Here is a 27,596-nt window from a genome sequence, read left to right on the forward strand (position 1 = left end):
CCTTCCTGGCACCAACCCATGTGAGTCCATGCTCATGTCAGCTGAGCTGCCAACTCCTGGGCAGGTCCTGTCGAAGACTTGAGGCTCCCTCGGTGGCTCTTGCCACTCTGAGTTGAGGCTCCTGAGCGCTGAAGTTCCCCCCTTTCAGGTGTTGAAGGCATCCTCTCTCGGGCTACTCACCTCAGCAGTTCAATTATCATGTTATAAACCAGAAATGTGCACAGCTAACTGAATGTATCACTAGCTAATGTTTAAATTTTCCTTTTTCTCGCTCAGTTTCTCAATTCTGTAGACTTATCTCAGACTACTTGTCCAAAACAAATTATTTGGTTGAAACGTTGAAATGAGAAAGAAATGCAATGAAAAGGGACAGATCATTCTAATATGTGGAGGTTTTTGCAAACTCAGGTCTGATTAATATGAACTGATCATCTTCCTGGATTAGTCTTCAGGAGTCAGAAAGCAACATGGTTCTGCCACGATGTAAATACGTAATCTATTAGTAGACTTAAGAGCATAAGGATGTTTTGATATCATGAGATACAAGTGCTGTTAACTTTTGCCACAGGTCTATCCAGAGAACTCACTGGGAATCAACTCAAGTACAAATTCCCACTGAATCTTCATTAACTTCAAAGGGAAGGAATTCATCCTGAAGTATCGAAATGTGCCTTTAAGACACATTCTATGAAAAAAAACTGTGGATCTTCACTGCTATACCAGATGTTGGCTAGTGATGCAGGCAGAGGACCTGAGCCTCTACTCTTGCACCCTCTTGTTATCCGAACAGCTTAACATGTCTCTATTCCCAGCAGTGCAGGAACTGCCATTCCTTTTGCACTTAACAGAGCAAGGGAGAGAGTAGAACTTTGCATTCTTCTTCCTTGTTCGTTTGAGGGCTCATAGGGAGCAAAGAAACTCTCTTATTAGTAAAAGGCCAAGAAATACAGGTAGTGAGCATGCTTCAGCCCTTCTGCCAAGATGTCTAGAGCTCTTAAAAGCAGATTACATGAAAACAAGACAGGAACAAGATACTGGGCATTAGACCGTGAAAGAATGTCACTTCTCAGCAAAGAGGTAGTTGCCAGTAAGTATGCTAAAATACACTTTGCAAAGGAGAGAGTCAGGAAGAAAAAATCTGTCAGAAGCCATAAAGACTTTAACTGGATACTCCTGTGAGTACTCAAGAAGTACTCAAGGTTGCTCATCTAAAGGTGTAAAACAGCTGCCAGGATCAAGCCTAAGCCTTCCACTAGCAATGGAATTGTGCAGCTTCTTTCCAAAAGAGGATGAAAAAGAGATTGAAAGAGTGTCTAGCAGCTGTTGAAATAGCTAACAAGATTGACTGTTTAGCTATGCTCAGAAGCAGAGAAATGGAGAAAAATACATTCCTAAGCTGTAAAACCAAGAGCTTAGAGGTTCACTAGCTGCAGTGGTTAACAGTGAGCCAGAGCAGCCTCTGATGCTATCATCTGGTGATAGTCAAGTTTGTCACCCTTTCTTCAGAACAGGTACTGCTCAGACAGAATAGGTATTTCAATCTTTTCTGTGGTCTTGTGCTGTATGTATGAAATATAAGGACATAGGAAAGTTACACCTCTCTTTATTTTTGTACTTTCCGTTCTCATTATACAGAAGGTATCACAGGGGTGTTAGGAATGAACAATGTACAAGCAAGACCAATGAAGCTGATGGAGTGTAGCCTTTCAGCTCCAGAAATTCTCTTTCTATATATCAAAGTGAACATTTCACAGCAAAAAGAAAAGCTAAACTGTTCTGAATCAACTATCTAAGAATTGTGGATTACAGTTTTCATGCCTGAGCTACCTTAAACACAGACATAGGGTCCTCCAACTTATTTAGGGCTTCTTTCTCCCACAAACACCTCTTTTCACATTCCCAGAGGTCCCTTTTAGACAATAATGTTATGAAGTAGTCACTAACTTTTGCAAGTACCACCCAGATTATGGGGGTTGAAGAGGACTATTTATCTGTTAATCAGGTGCTACCCAGTCCCCGTCATTTTCATTAGCTGAGTTGTGGTTTCTGTTTATCAGGCATGATGCTTTTCCCAGTTCAGAAGTCAAAAAGGGCAGTTCTTTTACCTAGAGACAACCCCCCAACCTACCCTGGTTTAATCCGATACCTTCTACACTTGTAGGAGCCAAGAGGCTGCAGCTCTGGTCTGGAACTGGCAGGAAACCGCCAGTCTCTTTTGCAAAGAGACAAAACCCATTACCCAGCTACTAAGCAGTAACACATTTCTGGCAAAGGAGATGACACATTTTAGCAGAGACTGTGGAAAAGTTACAGGATCAGAAGTTACATGGAGTGAACAGAATATATATAGTCTGCTATTCACAGGCATGCTTGACCTCACATCCCTAAAAAATTTGGATAAATGGGCCACATGATACTTTTCCAGCTCCTTCAGGACTGACCTAGAGCCTCAGTATACATTAGGGAGGTATTATGATGCTATCCTTTGGCTGAGATGTGAATTTGATTTGAATTGCTTATGGGCAGTAAAGCTTGTACAAGTAGAAGCCAGATTTCTGTGTGTCTTGGCCCCACTATGATACTGTAAATTCTTCCTCCCTGGCTTCCTGTACTTGTTTTTGTTTTGTTTGAGGGGATCACGTACCAGATCAGACCTTCTGGTTTCCATGTTTGTACTGTAACAAGCTAACACTGTTACAAACCTCAGACGCAATTAGCCATCAGTTGCACTTTGCAACCAAATCCAAAAGAATGTATTAAAATTTCAATTATTTGCACAGCCTAGTTAGAATTAGCATACCTCACCTAAGTCACGCATGCTTGCTCTTCTGGTATCTGAGACAAATCATATTTTGGACACAAGGTACAAGCACTGCACTACCTCAAGGAGCAATCCCTGGGTCCAGGGTGGACTTTCAGATCACCTGAATAAGAGCTCTAAGTACTTAATCAGCTGAAGAGAAAAATATATCAAGGAAACAAGAGCTACAGAACAGATATTTTGTTTATTTGTTTGTTTCTCCCTTCTTGCTGATTTCATGACTTTGTGCTTCTAGTTATCCAATGCCAGGTTTCAATGGAAGGCATGGAAATCTGTGGCAATAGCCACTTAGCAACAGTATATTCTGTGGAAAGGTAGGAACAGGACTGAGGTCTTTCAAATTGAAGCAAAGCAGTGTTCCCTGAACAAATCACTAGAAGTCCAGGATGTATACTGTCACCACTGGGTACTTGCTAATAAAAGAGATCACTGCTGCTGGGCTCTCTGCTGACTCTGTACTGCTTGTCCCTATGGTTTAGGTGGATTTGAAGCACTGTGACTGGGTCCTGTACCACTACCACAGTAGTGCTGGGGAACCCAGCCACTTGGCCCAAGGCAGCTCAGTGTCTGTCCAACCTCCCAGGGCACTCCAGAATCACAAATGTAGCTGTCTGTAAGACTGGTTAGAGAGAATAACTTTTCATGTCTTGAAAACAGGACCTGAACTTCAGACAAGGATATGCAGACTTCCTTGATTCAGAGCCAGCTTCAGAGCCTGTCTTACCTTAAATCCTCTATACCCTCCCTTTGAAAGGTTTATTCCATGTCATTGAATTCTCACCATTACATATTCTGCATTTATATCTCTCTAATTTTAAAAGTATCCATTTGTTTGCTGTTATCGTAGTTACATATTGTCTATACTGAATACAGCAGTCTCGTGGTCATGACTCACTGATGTACATCTGGATAAAGACTGAGTCTGTTTTTTGCAACACAGCCAGTTCTGGCAAACCTAGAAAGTATGAAGAAATACATGACAGAACTTAGCCAAGCAGTAATAAGACTCACCTCAGTGTATACATTTTTTAATTGCTACATGAGACATGTTCCACAATAGCTAATATTTTTTTAAGGAGATAATTCATACCATTCATAATAGATTTAATTGTGCCTGATTGCACACCTGGCAATTCTGTTTTGCAATACTTCCCCCCCCCCCCCCCCCCCAAGCACTTTCAAAACATAGAAAGGGCCTTGAACCAGGTATAATTCAAGCCCTGAAATTTAACAGAATTTTCAGAGCCAGCTCTAGATATAGACAGAGTATGCAGTTGCTGGGGCAGCAGCCTGTTTGCCTCTGCCAGAGACCTGCCACTGTTACTGCCAAAGGAAAGGATGCTGTGAGTAGACTGAAAACTCTTGCTCATCCCTCTTGCAGAGGCAACACTCATGGCCCCTTTTTCTCGCATGAGCAGGAACACCATTCCTGCTTCTTCATTCCATCTTTACCATCTTCCCTGGCAATTATCATTCACAGGCTAGTGAAATTGTGTATTTTCTTTACCTCTGAGGCTGCTCTGATTCTTGCATTATTCTGGACTCAACCTTTTAGTTGGTATTTGTCTGGTTTAAAATGGTATTCAGGATAATGAAATATTTTTCAGACCTTTACTTTAGCTAATCTGGAATTTAACCCCAAACAAATCTGACCAGGCTTGCCAGACTGGTCAAGGAGTCTTTAAACTAAATGTGTTGGGGGAGGGGGGGCATCATTCCATCCCAACACACACAGTGAGTTGCCAGCACCTATAATAAATGCTCAGAGCAATGCAGAGATATTCCGGCTGCTCCAGCCAATGAGCCAGCTTCATTTGGAGCTCGGCTCAGATGCCTCTATACAAACGCCTGTAGCATGGGGAACAAACAAGAGGAATTAGAGATGTGTGCTCGTCTACGGGGGTATGATATTATAGGCATCACAGAAACATGGTGGGATGGCTTCTATGACTGGGCTGTTGGAGTGGAAGGTTACAGACTCTTTAGAAAAGACAGGCTTGGCAGGTGCGGAGGGAGAGTTGCCCTTTATGTTAGGGATAGGCTGGAGTGTATGGAACTCTGTCTGGGGACAGGTGAGCACATAGCAGAGAGCTTGTGGGTCAGGGTTAAAGGGAAAACAGCAATGGGAGACATTACTGTGGGGATATGTTATAGACCACCTGATCAAGAGGAATCTGCAAATGAAGCACTCTATAGGCAGACAGGAAAAGCCTCACGCTCACAGGCCCTCGTTCTCATGGGTGACTTCAACCACCCTGATGTCTGTTGGAGGGACGGTATGGCCCAGCACAAGCAATCCAGGAGGTTCCTCGATTGTGTGAAAGACAACTTCCTTCTGCAAGTAATAGAGGAGCTGACAAGGAGAGTGGCCATGCTTGACCTTGTGCTCACCAACAGGGAAGGGCTCGTTGGAAATGTGGCACTGCAGGGCAGCCTTGGATGCAGCGACCACGAGATGGTTGAATTTGAGATCCTTAGGACAGTGAGGAGAGTATGCAGCAAGCTCAATGCCCTGGAATTCAGAACAGCAGACTGTGGCCTCTTCAGGAGCCTGCTTAGTAAGGTTACATGGGATATAGCCCTAGAGGGCAGGGGGGCTCAAGACTCTTGGCTGGTCTTCAAGGATCACCTGCTACAAGCTCACGAGTATTGCATCCCAACTAGAAGGAAGTGCAGCAGGAGGGCCAGGAGACCTCCTTGGATGAATAACGAGCTGCTGAGAAAAATCCAAATGAAAAAAGAGTTTTATAGAAAGTGGAAGCAAGGACAGGTGGCCTGGGAAGAGTACAGGGATGTTGTCCAGGAAGCTAAGGACCAGGTTAGGAAAGCTAAGGCCCAGTTAGAGCTAAACTTGGCTAGGGATATTAAGGATAACAGGAAGGAATTCTACAGGTACATAGCAAATAAAAAACAGATTAGGGAGACCGTAGGCCCCCTCAGGAAGCTCTCGGGTGAACTAGCTACACAGGATTTGGAGAAGGCTGAGGTTCTGAATGACTTCTTTGCCTTGGTCTTCTCTAGCAAATGCTCTGACCGCACCACCCAAGTCAGAATGAAGACCCTGGGCCCACTGTAGGAGAAGAATTGGTTCGAGACCATCTTAAAAAACTGAACATGCACAAGTCTATGGGACCTGATGAAATCCATCCGTGGGTCCTAAAGGAGCTGGCAAATGAAGTTGCTAAGCCACTGGCCATCATATTTGAAAAATCATGGCAGTCAGGTGAAGTTCCCAATGACTGGAAAAAGGGAAATGTAACCCCCATTTTCAAGAAGGGGAAAATGGATGACCCAGGGAATTACAGAGCAGTCAGTCTCACCTCTGTGCCTGGCAAAATCTTGGAGCAGATTCTCCTGGAAGGCATGCTAAGGCACATGAAAATCAACAAGGTGCTTGGTGACAGCCAGCATGGCTTCACTAAGGGGAAATCCTGCCTGACCAATCCAGTGGCCTCTTATGATGGGGCTACAGAACTGATGGACAGGGGTAGAGGAGTTGACATCATCTACCTGGACTTGTGTAAAGCGTTTGACACTGTCCCACACGACATTCTTGTCTCTAAATTGGAGAGACATCGATTTGATGGATGGACCACTCGGTGGATAAAGAACTGGCTGGACGACCGCACACAAAGTGTTGTGGTCAATGGCTCAATGTCCGGCTGGAGACCAGTAACGAGTGGTGTCCCTCAGGGATCGGTGTTGGGACTGGTCTTGTTTAACATCTTTGTCGCTGATATGGATAGTGGGATTGAGTGCACCCTCAGCAAGTTTGCCGATGACACCAAGCTGTGTGGTTCGGTTGATACGCTGGAGGGAAGGAATGCCATCCAGAGGGACCTTGAAACGCTTGTGAGGTGGGCTGATGCCAACCTCATGAAGTTTAACCATGCCAAGTGCAAGGTCCTACACCTGGGTGGGAGCAATCCCAGGCACAGCTACAGGTTGGGCAGAGAAGAGATTAAGAGCAGCCCTGCGGAGAAGGACCTGGGGGGGTTGGTCAATGAGAAAATGAACATGAGCCGGCAGTGTGCGCTTGCAGCTCAGAAAGCCAACCATATCCTGGGCTGCATCAAAAGCAGTGTGACCAGCAGGTCAAAGGAGGTGATCCTGCCCATTTATTCTGCTCTTGTGAGACCTCACTTGGAGTATTGTGTGCAGGTCTGGTATCCTCAACATAAAATGGACATGGATCGGTTGGAACAAGTCCAGAGGAGGCCCACGAGAATGACCAGGGGATTGAGCACCTCCCATATGAAGACAGGCTGAGAAAGTTGGGGCTGTTCAGCCTGGAGAAGAGAAGGCTGCATGGAGACCTCATAGCAGCCTTCCAGTATCTGAAGGAGGCCTATAGGGATGCTTGGAACTTGATGATCTTGAGGTCCTTTCCAACGCTAACTGTTCTATGATTCTATGATTCTATTCTATGACAGTATTGGGATGGTTTTCATCTATCTGAAGGACTGCCATCCCTCAGATATTTTCTTTCTAGCCTTTTTTCTAGATTTCTCAAAAGCCCCTCCAAACAGGTGACCCCACCAGAATCTTCCAATCATTTTCTATTTACTGTATCTCTTGAAGTCCCTCCTTGAAATAAGGATACATTATACTCTATGCCACTTTCTCTAAATCCTAAGAGATTTCCTCTTCCTCAGTGAACTTGTACTTTAAATGGATAAGAAAGGAAAATGGTGGAAGAGCAAGCAGAGTGACAGAGAAGTGAGCTGATTTTCTCTACACTGAAAGTCATACTGTTTATTTGATGTATGGGAGAGACCAATGTAGCAGTCATGGATAAGTGTCTTCAAAATTGATCTAGTATAACCTAAGACAACAGAAAATCATTTATAATAGAAGACACATAAAACAATTTCAGGTAGCTCCAGAGTACAAGATGGAATGAGACAACATGATAATCATACAGGATTATCACAGAATCATAGAATTATAGAATGGTTTGAATTGAAAGGGACCTTACAGATCACCTGTCTGCAACCCCCCTGCTGTGGGCAAAGACACTAGGTCAGGTTGCTTAAAGGCCCATCCAACCTGACCTTGAGCACTTCCCGGGATGGGGCAGCCACAGCTTCTCTGGGCAACCTGTGTGAGGGTCTCACTGCCCCCACTAGAATTTCTTCTCAATATCTAATCTAAATCTACCCTCTCTCAGTTTAAAGTCCTATCACTACATTCCATTTTAAAAATTCCATCACCGGGTTTCTTGTAGGCCCCCTTTAGGTACTGAAAGCTGCTCTAAGGTGTCCCCTGAGCTTTCTCTTCTCCAGGCTCAAAACCCCAAACTCTCTCAGCCTGTCTTCATAGGAGAGGTGTTCCAACCATCTGATCATCTTTATGGCCCTCCTCTGGACTCAATCCAACAAGTCCATATTTTCTCATTTTGGAGGTCCTGGAGCTGAATACAGTACTGCAGGTGAGATGTCATAAGACTGAAGTAGAGGGTGAGAATCACCTCCCTCGACCTGCTGCTCACACTTATTTTGGTGCAGCCCAGGATACAGTTGTCTTTCTGGGCTGCAAGCACACATTGCTGGCTCATTTTGAGCTTATTGTCAACCGACATCCTAGGTCCTGCTCCTCAGGGCTACTGTTAATCCATCCTCCACCCAGCCTGTATTTGTGCTCAGGATTGCCCTGAGGTTCACACAAGCCCACCTCTCTAGCCTGTCAAGGTCCCTCTGGGTGGCATCCCTTCCCTTCAGCATGTCAAGCACTCCACACAGCTTAGTGTTATTGGCAAACTTGCTGAGGGTACTCTCAATCCCACTGTCCATGTTGCCACCACAAATGTTAAACAGCACTGGTCCCAGTACTGACCCTGAGGAGCACCACTCATCACGGGTCCCCACTTGGACATTGAGCCATTGACTTCAACTCTGTGATGTGATGATCCAGCCAAATCCTTATCCACTGAGTGGTCTATCCATCATCAAATCAATGTCTCCCACTTAGAGACAAGGATGTCATATGGGACAGTGTGAAATGCAACGGAAAAATTCCATGCCAACCAGCCCAGGCAATTCCACTGAATTATTTCATCAGAGGTACAGCCAGTGATGAATAACATCTTCACTAAGAGAGAATTTAGCAAAAGTAATCTAAATCTATGGTGAGAGGAGACGAGGACTTGAGTGGGTTTCTGAGCAGATAGAAAAAAAGAAACAATTTCTGAACTGAAATCTAGTCTCTTTTTTTAATTCCTTCTTCTAACCTACCAAACCGTAAAAGAAAAATAGCTCAGATTATACTCTGGGGCAGTTGCTGGCACATTTACCAATTCTGCAGTGAGCAGAATTCTGAAGAACATCAGTCTGTGCTTAATTTTCTCGGCAAAATGAATGTAGAAACCTATCCACAGTGAGTGCATCCATGCTCTTCAGGGGTAAAAGATAAGAGGTTTATATACAAACCAGAAGCCAGATCTGAAAAGATGTAAAATGCTCCTCATTTGTATTGATTTTAAGCTGCCTGAGAACATCTCCTGAGAATGTTTCTCTAGACATTACCTCTGTAATCATGGTATTCGCAATTGAAAATATAACTGCTCTGTTGCAGTATTGTATTGTAAACACGTGAAAGTGTCAGACTGATAAATGCATTGCTAGCAGAGATAAAATGACAAATTCATTAGCTACATCAGGTTCTGAAAGGTAGAACTGGAACTGGCTTTCCCAATGAGAATTCTTCCATTTCTGACTTCCCCCGTTGGCAGCACTGTGCTGGTACCTGGTTCTATTCTCCCACAGGTACGAATTTACTTGAATATCACTGAATACAGAAGGGGAGAAGATTTGGAAGGACTGATATCTATTGTTAATATAAATATACTGGCAATAACTTTTTTGTCCAAAAGCGACATAGGAAAAAAGACAATTAGGGACCTGGATATTTTTTAATAGTTATCTGCAGTTACAAGCAAGTACGTTAATGCATCTTCTAAGTAGCTTTCTATCTGCTATTCTTATTGGTAGGTTGTTCCAGAGCCATGTTGTTCTGTCATTAGAAGTCTTCTAATTCCAGAAAAACAATGTAATTGTGATCATTTCAGTTCCCTTTCTTTTTATGCCATCGCTTTTCTTTAGAGGAAATAATTTTTCCTCACTCCCTGTTATATTTAAAATGGCAGATGTATCCCTACTTTGTTTTCTTGGACTGATCTAGACCAGCTTTGCTTTTGAGTTTGTTTTCTAACAAACATGACTCTTAAGTCTCAGGAAAAGCCTTTTCTGTGCATCTCTCTGAGACTGAATCCCTCTCTTGAAAACGGGTGACAGGGATGCAGCATAACGTTCCCAGAGAAACATCACTGCCCTTTCCCTGGTATGCCAGCACTTCCCTCTCTTGCTGAAAAATCTCACACCATAGTTTATTGCAGCTGCTTAGAAAACAGATCTTTGGCCTATGTATTCAGAGATTAACTGAAAGTTACTGAACGATAATTTAGGATATTTCTTTGGGGTAAAAGGAGTATATTTCAGTCTGAAGTGTTAGCTTTATTCTAGTTACCATGTTAAACATGTCAAATTAAAGGAATGTCTTCTGATTATTAGTTCTTTCAGAATCTCTGGAGGCAGCAGGCATGTATTGCTGCAACCATGGAAGCGCAGACCAGTTTTTGCGCAGAAGAGCTGATATTCTCAGTAAAGTTAATCCTATTCTGTATTCAGTATGATTTTGTTCACACATTTACATCCCTACTTAAAAAACATCATACCAGATTTTGGAAAAGGTATGAAATACAAATACAAGCACAGTTAATGTCGACTGTAAATACAGCCATATACTTAGAAAAGTCTCTTTACATAGTCCACTCCTAGATGACAAAATGAGTCACTGATTATCTTAAGCTCCCAAAATTAGAGGCTCCAAGAAAGACTGCAGGAAAATGGGAAAAAGAGAGAATTACACTGGCAATAAAAGACTTAGAGGGTAACTTTTAAGGTATTGTTAGTTTATGCAGTTGATACCTTAAGCATCCTAATAATCTGTATTAGGAAATTCAAACATCTTTCCAAATTTGTCTCATTTAAATTGATAAAAATTCACTTTGAGACACAAAAGTCTCCTTGGCCACATACCTACTGACTGCTATCCCATAATGTTCTCCATGTTGAAACAAATCTTTGTTAGGTGCGCTCAGAGGGGAAAGCTGTAGCTTTGTAAAGATTACTTGAAGGCAAACCATAAAAAAGGGCAAAAAATGGATCTAGTGCTGGAACACTGGAGCAAAGCATTCATAACAGAGGAAAAGTAGGGAGGAAATTATTTATGACAGCCTAATTACATTATAAACAAGACTTATTTGTCTATTTGAAGTAAAGGACCCAAGGGAAATGGAGGAAAGGACAGCACTTAGGTCAGTCTGATATTTGTACTCCTGCGTGTGGAAAAGCATTCATCAAAACTGAGTTCTGCCATTATACAAAAATTCATAATCAAAATAAATGCCTGAGAGAAGCTGTTAGATGTTATCATTGCCAGCATTGGAGACCCATTACTAATACTGAAACTTCATGAGAACTATAAAACATACAAGGAAGTGTACTTCCAGCGGAAAATGTCTACAGACAACAGGTGTATTTTGGCACCTATGCAACGCATTTATCGCTATTGCTTCCCACAGGAAAAATGAAAATGCATTTAAGCAGTATACAATCTATAAGCCGACATTGCATTATATTGCAAAGATGATCTATAATCCTGAAGAGTGTGACTGGTTTTATTCTGTAGGAACAGTTTATAAGCTACAAGACAGTAAAGCTAGCTAATGTTCTTCACAATGCGCAGATGAACAGCTTCCCAAGTGGGAGACTCAAATGAAATGCTATTAACAATTTATGATTATTTCCATGCAGATACTGAATGACTAATTCTTATCATATTTTTCTGTAGTTGCAGGAGGGAGTGTTTCTGCACCTGTTCCTCTTCCCCCAAATCCAATCATCAGTAAAACTCTACTCAGCCAGCTGTTAAATTTCAGATCAGTTAGTATATTTCATGCATTTGTAGAATGACAAAATATGAAGTCATATAGCCACAATAAAATGCCACAGTAATACCAAGAGAAGTGATTGCCAAGCTTGCAAAGCTTTGCACAGTCTTGGATTTTGTTGTAATACATAACTAGATCCAAACCAGTGGGGGATATTAATATGCAAACAAGGGTACCCAGCTAATGAAATAAAGTTAGCAAAAGTTTGAAAAAACATGGTCTTTTTCCATGGATTCCTTTGAGACCTTAAACTAATTGTTAATGATTAGAAATTTATCGAAGCTGATTAGCTCATGTTGTCTGCCATGCCATTATTCACAGAAGGTATGATGCCTTAGCATTTTGACAACAGAAATTTCATTTATCCATTTAGTCATAAACCCTTACATTTTGTTGATACACAAAGGAATGGTACAGGTTCTTCAGGAAAGACAGGCAAGGGGAGATGAGGAGTGAGTGTTGTCCTCTATGTCAATGACCAGCTGGGTTGCATGGAGCTCCACACAGGAATGGATGAGAAACCAGAGTTTATGGGTCAGGATTAAAGGGAGCACAGGGACAAGTGACATTATACTGGGGGTCTGCTACAGGCCACCTGACCAGGAAGACTGAGCAGATGAGGCCCTCTGTAGAAAGACAGGAGTAGCCTCATGTTCACAGCCGTGTTCCTCTTGGGGGACTTAACCACCCTAATCTCTCTTGGAGGGTCAACACAACAGGGCGTAAGCAATCAAGGAGGTTCCTGGAATGCACTGATGATGGCTTCCTTCTCCAAGCAACAAAGGAGCCAGTGAGGAGAGATGTTATGCTGGACCCAGTTCTCACCAACAAGAAGGGGCTGAAGGGAAATGTGAAACTTGATGGACATTCCTAATCTATATTCCGAGACACTGCAGACCCAGATCTGTGTCTGCACTGTGAAGCTACTGGTCCAGTCCCTGCAGATTACCCCAAAAGGGGGATTGCACAGTTCCATAAGACTCTGTTTTTCAACCAGGGAATTATATTTAAAATATTAATTAAGATATACTGTTGCTGTCTTGCAGCAGTTTTACATTATTTAATCCTGAGGTCATAGACAGTTCTGGGTAACTCCAGGAATAGAGCTGCCACCCCCTCACAGAAAATGTATTCTTTGACATTTATATTAACTCCAGCCTTTGTTCCTTGGGGGTGACAGCCACTTACCTACATTGGCATGACTGGTAGGAAAGTAGGTAGCAAGCACAGCTGACAGCATCTTGCAAGTCTGTGATGCTCTATCAGCATCTCTGCAATGTACCTCTTCAGTGAGGAGGATGGGAGGTGGAGGTAGAGTCGTGACAGTATGTTCCAAGGTATCCCTGTGATTGTTCCACCTTGCTCTGTCAATGTTTCATCTGGGGTTATTAGTGTTTATAAAAGCATAACCTTAAAATAGCTGCATGGTATTAAAAGAAGCAAAAAAAAATAAAAATAGCAGTTCTTGTGCTTCTTCATACTGGGGTAAAATAGGGATAAATTGAGCAAGTACAGAAATCATAAATAGCACAATCCCATTAAAGGTGACTTTCCAATCTCCTTCAGGTCTTAAAGAGCACTTACTTTAAGCTAAAATCAGAACAGGACACATTCTTTCTTGCTCTACAGAAAATCCTTTTCCCTTCAACACATGTAAGATTTAGAGTGGTTTTTGCTTAGAGACTGCTGAGGTCTATTCACCAAGTTCTCCACTTACAAGTGGAGCAACCATTAAATTCTCAAACTTCTGAAAGCCACATTACTTCAGAAGACTCATTCAGATTTGCATTGGCACTTGTGAAATAGCCATGTGTTTCCTGCTGTGGGTTGACCTTGGCTGTGAGCTGGGTGCCAGATGCCTACCAAAGCTATTCTACCCCTCCCTTCTTCAGCTAGAAAGGGAGAGAAAATATAACAAAAGGCTCACGAGTCTAAGTAAGAACAGGGAGAAGTCAATTGACAATTACCATCACAGGTAAAACAGACATGACTTGTGGAAATTAGTTTAGTTTATTACCTATCAAATTAGATTAGGATGAGAAATAATACCAAATCTTAAAAAAAAAAAAAAAAAAACAACAAAACAACAAACTTCTTCTCTTCATCCTTCCTTCCTTCCAAGGCTTAATTTTATTCCCAATTTTCTTTATCACTACCTGCACTGTGGCACAGACAGACAAGGAATGGGGGTTGCAGTCAGTTCATCACACTCTTGTCTCTACTGCTCGTTTCTTCTCAGTAGAGGACTCCTCACGCTTTTCCCCTGTTCTAGCATGGGGTCCCTCCCACTGGGGACAGTTCTTCAGCAACTTCTCCAAAATGAGTGTTTCCTACTGGCTGAAGTTCTTCATGAACTGCTCCAGCATGGATCTCCTCCATGGGGAGTAGTGCTTCAGGAACAGACTGCTCCAGTGTGGGCTCCCCATAGGGTCATAAGTCCTGCCAGCAAACCTGCTCCAGCGTGGGCTCCTCTCTCCACAGCCACAGGTCCTACAGGGGCTTCCCAAGGAGTCACAGCCTCCTTCTTGCATCCCACTGCTCCAACATGGGGTCCTCCATGGGCTGCAGGTGGATATCAGCTCTACCATTGCCCTCTATGTGCTACAGGTGAATATTTGCATCACAATAGCTTCCATAGGTTGTAAGGGGACGCATGGGCTTGAGAGGAATTTCTGCTCAGCTGCCTGAAGCACCTACTCCCCTTCTTCCTTACTGATCTTGGTGGTGTCTGCAGAGTTGTCTCTCTCATATTCTCAGTCCTCTGGTTACAGTTCCAAGGGGCGGGGGTGATGGGTGCTGGATTTTTCTCCCACTTCTTGACTGTGCTACCCCAGAGGGACTACTGCCATTGCTGATGGGTTTGGCTGGCAGCAGTTCCAATTTGGAGCTACCGGCTTTGGTTCATTCAGATACAAGGGAAATTTCTAACAGCTTCTCATAGAAGCCACCTCTGTAGTGCCCCTGCTACCAGCACCTTCACATGCTAACTGAGTACTCCTACCATAAAAAGAGCAGTGCGTTTGAACAGTACGCGAGTCAGGGATCTTTATACGTATCTGATGATGTAAATTATACTCAGCTATGAAATATGGAGAGGGAAGAGAAGAGGAATTGTGTTTACTTTTTTTCAGTATTTCTAAAATAGTCAAAGCAGTCTCTATGAGTTTACTTCAGCCACAGTAGATCAATCACCATCTGCCTCCAAAACTGACAAATTGTTACTTGCTCTTCTCTAGACAGTGAAATAAAGTGTTGATCACGTTTAACTGAGAAATCAATGTTTTTCAAATTGGCTACAGGTCTGTAAGTATCCTTTGTGATTATTGTCACACAAGCCTCAGACAGTATTTGAAGTAACATACTGCATGTTCTTGGACAAGACAAGGAAACCAAGACTACTACAGCAGTATGCCCAAATTCAAACCGCTCTTGACAGTGAAGTCGGTCTCAATCACATCAGTGAGGGATAAGGGAAGCTCTGTAGGAAGAAGAGGAAAATGAGATACTTCATCATGCTACAGCATCACAAAAAGCAATATTAAAATTTGATAATCTGAAATACTTTGTCATAAGGGATTTTTGGACTGATATCTTTCCTGTAGTAAACTTCTATTTCTATACTTTATACAGTACTTTTTTTAGATAGTTTTGCTCACTATTTTCAATACTTATGTTTCTTACAACTGTTATTTCAGAGGCGAAATAACACAGTAACAGAACTGTGAGCTTCTTCCATTTTGTTTCCTTTAAAATTTACAGCTGCTTTAAGCAAAAATGTTGGTATGCTTTGCTGATGTCTTGTTTTCCAGTGATAAAAAAATATCCCACATAAATTGCAGAAACCGACAAATTCTTTCTTGTGTTTGTAAATCAGGCAAATAAATAACTCTTACAGTTCCTAATTATTATTGGGCCTTGCACATGAGAATGTGATTAGACTGACTACAACTGACACTTGTCTGAGACATGATGTTAAGTCTCTTTGGGGAGCTTTAGAACGACCACCACTTTTAGAGCAGAGAGATTTTCTCTGCATTAGCTCATTTAAGAAGCAATTACATGGGACTTTCTACCAAAAAGATGTCAGGAAAAACACTGAGCAAACAGCTGAAGTCGAATTTGCACACCTCCCCTCTCTGTCAAAATGTCTCACAACCTTGAAGTGTTTTGTCAAGTTTATCTATAGCAAAGCTATTTTTATATATCAGGTAAAGGTATGAGATAGGTTAAATTAAGACTACATGGAAGAATACTCACTGGTTTTTCTCTAAATTAAGATTTCAAAGACCTTAGTTTTGTAAGCAGTTTACAATTTTGTACCTAAAAATATGAAGATGCAAAGTGGAGAGTCAGGTAGAGACCATTTCCAATTTCTGCAATCCTGCAATGAACTGTTTTCCTGACACCCACAGTTGAGAACAAAATTACACAGTGAAGGACCACAGAACTGGTATGTATTAAGTAAGTACACACCTATTGATTATGAGATTTGTAGTCTGAGATTGAGAATGTCAGAAAAGCTGTGAGAGATACATAATCTGAAGTGATACAGTTCGCTGAAGAGACGATAATACCAGGGAGTTACAGATTGCAGAGACTTATTCTCACCTCCACTTCAATTTTAAAGCTGATATTGATGTAAGGGGCATGTGATGACAACACCTAAACCTCAGGTCTCCTTATTTTTCTGTTGTCTCTGGGTATCTTCACATACTTAATCCAAGTCCGGTATGGAATAATTTAAAAGATACTTAAATGTTCCTTCCTTATTCAATGAATAACTCTGTGGTACAAGTAATGCACTGGAATTCACTTACTGCTTTTCCTCAGGGTGCTTTAAAGAGCATCATCTTGCTGCCAGGAGTTCTTGACATGAAGCTGGTCCCAGAGTGGGCTTAGAGCAGGGGCAAGAGTCTCAGCAGAGTTCTCCTTTCCCATAAACACTGAGATTCTCTGCTGCTCTGTGTAGCACAGTTCTGAAATGTGTCCTATATGTAAAGATGTGTTCATGGTCCAGGAGGTCCCTACTTTGCAGTACCCACTGGTAACTGATAGTGAAAACTGGAAGGTAGGATTTTCTGCATGTGCAGTGTTCACTGACCACAGGGAAAACTTCTGCAAAAACTCTGGTTCATAAATATGAATACATTTGAGTGAGGAAAAACTGATATTTTATTGAGTTTGTCCTTCAAGGACATTGCATTTCTGCTATTGCAGAGGAACACAGCAATACAGTATGAGTTATCCAGCATGGCCAAATATGGTAGTCCTTACTCAGATTTTACTCAGGAAAAAACACCTTTGAATTGAGTGAGAATTTTCTTGACTAAGGACCGAACAGTGTGTTTTGAATCTTACCAGCATTGCTTGATGCTAATGTTGGGCAACAGTTCTCATTGCTAATTTGCCTGCCTCGTTGGCCTTCTCCTGGGTTCTGGATCTGCTTTTGCTGTGTGCTATTCATAGCTTATATTGCTAGCTCAGATTGCTTCTCTTTGTTCTTTTCATTTCCAGTAAACATTTTGCAGCTATTGTTCTGCTGCTACTAGATATGCATGGAACCTGGTATGTGGAAATTGAACCTCAGCCCAAATTTAATTAAAGCTGCTAAACATGTTCTCACTACAGTGCTCAGAAGGAATTTTGCTGACCCTCTCTGAACAAAGCACAAATTTGTTTAATCTATCTGATGTGTTTACAATGCAAAAATATAAGGGCTCGATTCACAAATCTTAATGCTTCTGCAGTAAAATAGATGGAGCAGCACCCATTTAAAGCCACCATAAGGTCAATTATAAATGCTTATTCTGATCTACAATAGTCATACAAGAGAATCACTAAATGTGTGTGCTGTAACATCACCTTGTTTTGTAGATTTAATACTGCTTTAAAGTAAGATATTCTGAATAATAATTAATACCAAATTATGCCATAGCCTACTAATATGCAGCAAATCTAGCTAGGTTATCACTCGTATGTCTTATGAGCCATACCTAGCCATGGTTTATCCTCTATTCATGCTACAGGGTACGAAATTCCTGGGTGCCAACCTGCCTATGGCAACCTAGAATTCTCCAGGGCAGGCTCGCAAAATCTTCACCTACTCTCTGGGACAGGTAACTAATAAGTGATGTTTTGTGAAGTTATGCTTTCTTTCTAACTTTCTGATGTCCATAAAAATGTGTCATTTCTTCACGTCACTCTGTAGTCTTTCATCGTTCAGTTGCTCTATGTTTTCTGAACTAGGGGAATAGTAGTCTAGATGCTTACTTCAGCCAGGCCTGTAATAATTGTTATTAACATATATAAAAACTGAAAGTTTTTTAAGAATCTAAAAAAGCCACAGCTGCCTACTACCAGTTAATGTTTTTTTCTGGCTGAGTCGTTCTTATAATACAGATGCATTGCGTTTTATGGTTGATGATACAGTTATCCATGCACCTTTCTCAACTGCTGGTATGTATGTATTTTCTCTCCTTTATCAGGTTTACACTAATTGTCAGTCTCCTGAAGTAAGGATTTTTTCAATGTTATAGGTACAGAGATGTCAAAAGGGTGGAGGAGTTATGACTGATTCTAGTTTACATTCTTATGCAGCCCATAGTATAAGTTTAAGTAATGATTCATTTTTCCATATTTTGATTAGATTTTCTTCTGCTTTTCTCCTGAATATACTCTTTGTTCTTTGTCCTTTGACTTTGTTTCTAGTGGCAGGTATGTAGAAGAAATGTCATTCACTGATTACATAATTTTCAATGACATATGAAATATCAAAATATATTGCAAAGTAAGAAAATAATTAGATAAAAAGAAGTAAAGACAGGCTAAGCTTCAGATTGCCTTCTTGCAGTCTATTGATTTTCTTTGAATAATTAGTGTGAATTTTCAATTTAAGAGTGTGCTAGTGTAGGAAAAACAGAAGTGAGATTCTTCTGGATTTTTTTGGCACAGTCTACATTCTGTGGAGTGAAGAAAACAACAATCTTGGAAAAGTGTTTTGAATTCCTCTTTTTCAGTACCCTGGGGCTCTGTACATGCATTCTACTTTTATCTGGGTTTAGGAAAGCTTGATGCAAAAATAACTTTGTTCTGCTGCTTGTCCTTGTAACAGGAGATGACCAGCAAAGTGAAATATGATCAGGAAATATAAAACTGCCCTTCTGTAGGGCTCGGGGGGGGGGGGGGGGGAAAGAGTCTTTTCCTACCTTCTAGTTCTAGTTTTCCACTTCTAGTTCTTACGCTCAACAGAAAAGTGTCTTACTCTCCTGAGGAAAATATCACAGTTTACCTCCAAGTATACCAAAGCTCAGGATATTTCGCAATTGCATAAAAAAAACATAAACAGCCTTTGAAATATATTTTTCATTTCCCTCTGTCTTTTTTAAAAGACCCACAATGATCTAAAATTTTAGGGAGATTTTAGTATTTCCTGAAAGTTTGTTTCTTTGCTTTTCATTAACTCACATTTTAATCACACTGATCCAAGATATCTAGATTTTAAAAATGTATCTGGAAACTTTCCTTCCAATTATATTAAAAAACATCAGCTTGCTGAAGGAACTAAAAAAAAACCAACAAACCAAATCAAAATGAAAACATTCATTTGTGAAAATGAAAGATAGTATTACAACTGTCACAACTGTTGGCACTTACAAAATTAGGATAGATTCTATTTCACCAAGCCTCATGCACCTTAGTCTTTAAGAAACTAAAGAGAAAGCAATAAAAATTTCAGCAAGAGTGTTAAAATAAGTCTCAATTCACCAAAAATAAACAAAAAAAACCCCAACAAACAAAAAAAAAAAGTGCCCTGTGTTTAGGTAATCCATATCGAGGAATTTTGGGAAAGCCTATAGTAAGGTAGCTGCTTCTTCACTCTGGTTCATTAAGCTGGTGGTTCTGCAGGGTACGTGAAATGAGAGGGCTCTTGGGTCCCCTCTGAAGAAGCATTTTGGGTATTGCTTTTCACATGAATTGTGCAAGCATCTTTTCAGATTAATACCTGTTGCCTGATTTGTTCCCTCCAAGCTTGCAGAGACCTCATTCATTTACTGGTTCAGTCAAAAAAGTAAAGAGCTAATGTCAGAGTGCTGGACTGCTAACAGGAGTTCAGAGGAATGCGGTCCTGTTCTCTCTCCGTCCAGATATACCCACAGAATAAAAGACAACAAAACAGAGCCTTGCACTGAAAAGCCAGTTCAGCTAGGGGAGCAGGATGAAATAGACTTGACTGAACTAATAAATCATGACATAATGTTGGGAGGAAGATTGCATCAAATGATGACACAGCATGTTGAACAGTGGGCAACTTGCTAGAGGTGAACTCAATTATACTCTTCTGGATTAGAGGAGTTCTCAGTTAACAAGTCCTAAAATAGTGTGCTGCAGTGTATAAAAACAAGGTAGGGCTTAAAATAATTAGACAAAGATGACAGATGGCAATTCCTTTCTGTTTTTTCCCTTCTCTTCTTTTGCTGCAATATCAAATTGATCAAAGAACTATCATTTGTTATTGTAGGAAAACTAAAAATATCTGGAAATATTCAGGCAAAATAAGTTCATTCAGATAGCAGCCAGTACCTCTCATCGTTCCTGTTCAACATCTTATACACGTTTGTGTGTAGTAACAGTTTCCCTCAGAAGCTGAAGAACTGCTGAGAATTTGGGTGTGCCCAGGTTAAGGACTATTATGTAATCAATTCATTAAATCAATTTATTAATGTATTTAATTTAATTATTTGCTTGTGTTAACAAACCACTGATCTATTCTACTGCCAGAAAACCTTCCAAAAAGTCCCTAGAGCTCACCTCTCTAGCATGTCACTGAAGTTATATCATGCAGCTGTTTGTGATGGCGGAACTAAATGATAAAGAGCAGAGACTGCATTAGAACTGACACACCAATGGCTACTGAATGTGTCTGCGGGGTCAGTGCTGTACCTCACTCTAACCAACAGCAGCAATATCTCCCATGCTCTTTAGTAATATCTGGCAAGCATTGTCACTTTTTTAAAGTCACCTATGGATTCAAGTTAAGAGATAAAAGATGAGATCCTGTCTTGTAGGTCTTCTGTCACAAAAGAAGATTAGAATGCAACTGACTAGATATAATTAAGAAGAAAATTCAGTCATTTCCTCAAAGAAGGAAATAAACACTGTTTAGAATGAAAAAAAAAGCAGCTACATCTGCAGTTCCTCCTACCCCCAGTCCCAGTCCCAGTAGTAATTCTGTCTGACTGGTCATGAAGCCAAAAGAGTATATTTACTTTTTGCACCTGCTTAGCATAACCTTTCTGATGAGAAATGTTAATCCAGCCCACTAAAATGAGTCCCTTGAGCTAGACAAAGATCAATTTCGAATTAGAGGAAAAAGAAAAGGATTTGGAAAGCAAGGATATAGCTAAGCTGAGAACTTTGCCCATCTACCTATGTCAGTATGCTTTATATCAAATGAAGCATTAATAAAATTCTTTCCCTACTACATTCCTATAGTACTCCCTTATGCACCTCCAACCTCAGTCTTTTATTAGAAAGAGTAAGATACATTCCAGCTTGCTCCTGGGCAGTGGGTTTACCAATTCTCATTACATGTCCTATTGCAAATAAACAGAACAATTCAGTAGGAACCATATTCGTGTTCCAGCACAGCTTGATCCAGATGAATCAGGAAGGTAAAGAGATAAAGAGACAAAAGCAAAACTGAGAAAGGTTTAATGACACAATTAAAATATAACTTTATAAGCTTGTGAGCTGATGTGGCAGGCTGCTTTCAGTAATTTCCAGAGGGAGTGCTTATCCATGACTACAAACCAAGGCAATCTAGAAGCTGGCCACTCAAAGCTGTAAGGAGAGTTGCTGCAACTGAAGGCAGTTTGCTCAATTGCCTGGAGAGCTCTCTTTGGCTTTCAAATCATAAATTGAAGTCTACCTCTAATTTTGCTACCTCAGTTTCTCAATACTTCATTCTGTGGGTTTTTTTGTTTGTTTGTTTTTTTTTTTTTTTGGATCCTTTCTTATCACTGAGTAGTAGTCTGAATTCCCTAGTGAGATGCCATGCAGGCTGCCAGACATTAAAAAGCTGGCAACATCTGTTCAACAACTCTAAATCACTTTCTGTGTGAGACAGTTCCCCTGCCCCCCAGTAGCCTTTGTTATAGAAAAAAGTATTTGTTGCAGTCAGCCTTTTCTGTCACTTTTCTTATCCTTTCGTACCCTGCAACTTTGCACTCTAACTCAGCATTTTTTCTAACCAAACATCTTGTGCAAAGATATTGGCCTATGAAAAGACGGAAAACAGCGGCTCTTACAGAGATGAACCTTCTTCCAGAGTCATGTCAAGAGCAGTCTGGGCAGCAAGCAGTGTAAATATCCCTTCATCCCTAGGAAAAGACAGGGTAGTTATGTCTTTACTCTCTCGTATAAACGCTGGCTGAAGTTTGCCATACCAGAATTTAACTCTCTTCTCTCCCAGCTTCACCAGCTGACTCATTACAGATGTAGTTGAGAGCACTAGGCAACATTTGGATAATGCAGGCAATTTGAAGTAGGGCATGAACATGAGCAGACGCCTTCATTACCATGAGAAAATAAGCATAGTCATCTTTAGAGTATGAGCCAGAAAACGTATTCTTCCCTGAATTGCATGCTTTTTTTCTTCTTTTGTGACCTTATTTTTTACCCGTTCATCCCTTCATTTTCTAGAAACACAGAGAAACAAATTGAACAGAAGCAGCCCTTATTCAGACTTATGTAGGATCACTTACTGAACTTAATGGCTTCCATTTAAGCCACTGACTACCTGCCAGAACTGAAATCAGTTGGTCCCCACAGACTTTAGGTAGATCCTAGCAGATGTATTGGAGGCAGCTTGAAAGAAAGCAGAAATCATGACAGCTTCTGCTGCCTTTACTTCTGTACGCTTTAGTCACTTGAATTTGGGCACAAGGCTCCTTCCTTTTCACTGTGCACTACATTTATTTCTCTCATACAGCCAGCCTGACTACACTCCAGTATTTAACCTCAAAAGTGTCTCATAAACAAAAGCTGTCATCCCATTAATGGGAAACAGAAATGTATTTTAAATACTCCAGGCCCAAATCAACTTAGCAGAAGTATTAAATCAGTCCTCATAGATCATGTGTCCTGGCTCAACTCTTCAGTCTCTGTGGAGATCTCTATCAAGCACAGTTCTGGGCCAGCCAGTGCAGCTGCTTGTGCTGGACAGTGCACGTCCTGGTTTGTAAATCCACATTTTTCTGTCTCCATGAGCTGTTCTGTACCCTGGATTTCTTGGTGATCTGCACAATAACATGCTCCCTTACATGCAGGTCTGGATTCTCACTGTTCATTTTCATTTGCCATTTGCAGGTTTCAGCATGCTGGTGGAATCACAATAGCCTGCTGAAGAAACCTCATTTAAATCAATCACAACGCCTTTAGTTTCTATTTCTCAAAGTTGTAATTTTATTCATGGTATTTCCATTCAATCCATTCAAAGCCTTAGGTTATGAATAGTACCTTTAAACAAAGGACAATCTGTATGTCTTTATTATGAACATATTTAAAAAATCTTGATATATTCCACTTCCAATGATGGCGTTCAGTTAAGACAACTCAGTGTTGAGAGCTGGTCCTCTAAGGGCATTTTGCATCTCAACATGTAACTGGATTTTCATATCTCTGTTGCCTCACATCATGATTAATATTGAACACTCTATTGGATAGATGTGTCTGTGGGTTTCATATACTTGTTATAGAAGTCTTCCCTTCTGCAATGAAAGACTGTCTGATCTGTATAACCAAAACATAATTAGCTTTTTTTTAATATAGGTGCTTCTTTTCTACCTCTTATGAAGAAGCCCAATAGAGTTTAGACATATTTATCATATAATACCTCCTGCTTGGTCTGAATTTTTAATTGTGCAAATTATGCAAGAGGCAGGTAGTCACATCCTAAGTGAAGAAAATCTACCTTCCAAACTCCAGCAGTATTTCTGTTTCAGGATAGATATATCCGTGCTCCAAGGTGCTGCAAATAAGCTCTCATATAAGGATCTGTCCCACAGCAATTTGGACATCAGCTGCTAAACATCTCTTTTTCCCCACCTCCACTCCCAGTGACTCTATTGGTCCTGATAAAGCATCCCTCCTCTCTGGTTTAGATTCTGACAGAATGCCTAGAACCTGAGAAAAGGACTCTGTTACTTGTTTTGTTTCCATCAGTCATCTGTAAAATATCTGAGCTTCAGATTTGTATCACCCACACATTTGTTCTGAAACATATGTATAGGCCTTCTCTCTCACAATCCAACCCCAGCTTCAGGTTGTTTATTTCGAAATGAGTACTGGAAAGAAAATTCAAATGGTTTAATACTTGAAAAAAAAAAAATCCCACACCAAAAACCACACAGAAAGCTATCTATATATGTGGCTATGTGTCTCTATGTGTGTATATATATCTATAGGAAGGAAAGATCTGCATGCAATTTGACAGGCAAACTGCTCATACTTCAGAGTTTCAAATATTTATAAAACTTCTTTGAAAGTAGTGGAGTCATTTGGTGGATGTGCTATAGTGGGAAAAAAAAAAAAGACGGTGAAAAATTACAAAAAAGTAGGTGATCTGAACAAAGTTTGTGTGAGCCTGAATTTATAAGAAAATACTTATTGTAGAACTTGGATACACATTGTTGAGGCTTGTTTGGGTATTTGCTTGGGTACTAGAGGAGATGCTCAATAAAGAGCACAAGGACACTGGGATTTGTGGACTGGGCTCTGTGTCTAAGGTGCAGCAACACAATCTATTTCCCCCATAAAATTAATTTCAATTCTGTAGCTGGATTCTCAGAATCTGGATCTAGACTTTGCAATTTGATCCCATCCCCCTCCTAATCAGATGGAGCAACTGCGAGGGTAGCCACAAAAACTGCTTTTTGAAATGGTGACCCCAATCATGTAACACATAATCAAAACTTGATTAACATAGAAATCCAATTGCCGCTTCATTAAAGATCTTTCATTAATCTAAAAAACACTTGTAAAATGCTTGGGTTTAATTTCCCAACAACTAAAAATCTAAAAAATATTGCTGAGGGTTCAAATTTAGTGACACAACTACCATCTCAAAGCTATTCCTCCTAAGCCAAGGTTTGGGGTGCCTTTCATGCAGCACTTCTACCCAAGGGAGGATGCAGACATCATTTGACCCATGCCAGAGCCACGCCCTATCACCAGCAGTAGGGCTGTGCTAGAATAAAAGGTCCTTGGTAATGCAGACCACTAGCCATGGATTAGCAGGAGTTGATGAAGTCAACATTCCCTGGTAGTCCCAAGATGAAGTTTGCAGTGTAGTCCAGCTCTACTGAGCAGCAATACAGTGGCACTAAGGACACATTGATATCTCTGCTAAATGTCCCCAGACTCTCCATCCCTAGCTTTCTGCTCTCTCGGGTGTGAGCTACATGTCAAGAAGAGGTCCCTTGGGGCCTTGCCTCCTGTCTGGATGACTGCTCTTGTCTCTGTGATGGTAGGCTCTGTTCAAAGATCAGAAACAAAACCAGGAATGTGGCTGCTTGCGCTCCTTTAGCTAAGCATCTCTTTTCAGAGGTCCACAGAAGTCTCAATCAGACGTGTTGGGAAATTACTTCCAGAACAAGTGCACAAACCTGGTCCCAGACTCTCTGGCTGCCCACCACAAAGCCAGACTCCTGGCTGCCATTCCATGGTGTAAGTCAGCACAGTACGGCTGGATTCACAAGTGGTCCCTTGACCTTTCCCAGATACTCTCCTGCTCTTCAGACTCTTTCACAACATGCAAGGCTGACTGGTTTTTACTTTTCCCTAGATAAAGCCACACAGATTGGAAGAAGAAAAGATGTTTTTTGAAATTCTCTTTCAGAACCTATATTTTAAATTTCCTTCAGTGTTCCCAAATTCCTGATCCTACGAAGCCCTTTTGCAGAATGTGACACACCACAGACATGAAACAGATCTGATAAACACTTTGAAAGCATTTAGTGGTGGTTTGTTGTTTGGTTGGGGTTTTTTTGTGGGCTTCCACACAGTCCAAACAAACAAGAAAGAGAATGCTGTTACCTCATCTCATACACACAGTACTGAGTCAGGAAGAGGGAGAGTTTGCAGATGAGATGCAGTTTTGTGTGTCTGAGCTATTTGACTAGATTCCCTTTGTAATTAATGAAAATGGGTACTTCCAGATTTGTGTCACCTCATCTAACAGCAGTCTCCTAAAACAGATCAGATAAACTTCATCCTGATGATAGTGCCTGCTCATCACAGCTGACAAAGAATGGGAGCCAGAGCAGATCAGCAGTACTGACATTTTTTTCTGGTCAAGTCAGTCTTGCCTTAATATACTTGACTGGATGGAATAGCACCAGGTACGTTTGTCAAAGCCAAGTACAAGACTCAGAGGCCCCAGACCGCAATCCCAGTTAATTGCTACTTACACATTCCCTCTTCCAAGGCAGGAAGTTTACCTGCAAAATGCTGTTAGTTTGACTTAGGATTTCACAGCTGCATTAAAAGGTCTATTTCACTGCTCAGAAAGTAGATCTTTCAATATGCTTTTTTCAGTATATTTGATAAGGGCATTTATGTTGCCATTGTTTTGCATTCCTTTCACTGCTAATTTCCTTCCTAATACCGCTAATCATACTTTGGTTTACTCAATCCTAGAGCTATGAGAAGGAATGCAATCATTCAGGGAGAATTTCAATAGGTCAAAAAATGGGTTTAAACAACATGCCAGAACCATTTACAAATCAAAGCCCTGGAGTGGCAGACAGATGTGAAAGTGCTGCCGCTGAAGCAGTTTGACCAGCCAGGTGTAAATATGGGGTTTCCAGGACGCTGTAACAATGGGGCAGAACCACAGACATTTACTCTCAGGGAGTAACAGATCAGGGAGCACCCTCTTTGCGGATTGTCCAAAGATAATCTCAAGAAATCTTCTGGCCCCCAGGCAGCTGAACAGCCCCAACTTTGCATGCCAGCACTCCTCTGTCATCAGGCCACCTGCCAGGCAGATAAGCTGGCAGAAGATCAGACAGGTAACAGGTACAGTGAAAACCTGTTTGTATTCCTCAGAATAGGCCATCGCCACATGGTATCTTAGCTTTGCCTGAAATGCTCCAATGGAAATATGTTCACCTGGAGCTTCTCCAGCCATCATTACACACGAATCCTGCCCAACAGCTGCAGGGTGATAGGTACATGTTGTCCATCTCCATTGTGCTCATCAACCTGCACACCTTTCCCTGGGGCTGAAGCTGTACAGAGTGACATCAGTACTCACCTTCATGTGCAGGCGGGCAAGAATACTTAGGGAAAATATTAACTATTTTGACCACTCACTGCCCTTTATGGACAGATGCCTACTGGAGAGGGAAAGGTAACACCAGGAATAAAAACATCTCTGTTTCGACTTTCGTGCAAGCTGGGATGGCAAAATTTTAATGTTAGGAAAGTACTCAGAGTATCTGGTGGTATTTGAAATTGCCTGCACAGCCTTCTCATTTTTCTCCTGTAAAATAAACCTCTTTTCACTAAATGTAGACCCTGAGCACTACTAACTCCCACGTCATAATATCTCCCTTGAACAGCCTCTGAATTATTGTTAAGGATCAACTCCAGCAATAGGGTTCAATACTGAGGGTTGGAATTTCTCTGTAGGAACACTGTCTGAGGGAAGAGGGCTTTAAAGTGTCCTGCAAGGAACAACTCCAGAATTTAAATATGTCAGGA

The 27,596-nt window shown here is 41.1% G+C and overlaps 1 protein-coding gene across 10 annotated transcripts in view; it reads left to right on the top strand.

The window, feature by feature from the left end:
- The window catches only part of BEGAIN (brain enriched guanylate kinase associated), a 176,886-nt gene that overhangs the window by 77,839 nt on the left and 71,451 nt on the right, over window positions 1-27,596 (top strand). For 5 of the 10 annotated variants that reach the window (XM_061376411.1, XM_061376412.1, XM_061376415.1 and 2 more), the window contains one exon: window positions 17,858-17,947. The exons of the other annotated variants lie outside the window; for them this stretch is intronic. In XM_061376411.1, coding sequence (XP_061232395.1) covers window positions 17,858-17,947 — 90 coding nt within the window. The remainder of the gene's footprint in view (window positions 1-17,857; window positions 17,948-27,596) is intronic. 10 annotated transcript variants of the gene reach the window in all.

This window comes from Neopsephotus bourkii, unplaced genomic scaffold (genome assembly GCF_033783945.1).
Source record: "Neopsephotus bourkii isolate Nb327-2 ecotype Australia unplaced genomic scaffold, CSIRO-AGI_Nbou_v1 NB_1707, whole genome shotgun sequence".
Classification (NCBI taxonomy): Eukaryota; Metazoa; Chordata; class Aves; order Psittaciformes; family Psittacidae; genus Neopsephotus; species Neopsephotus bourkii.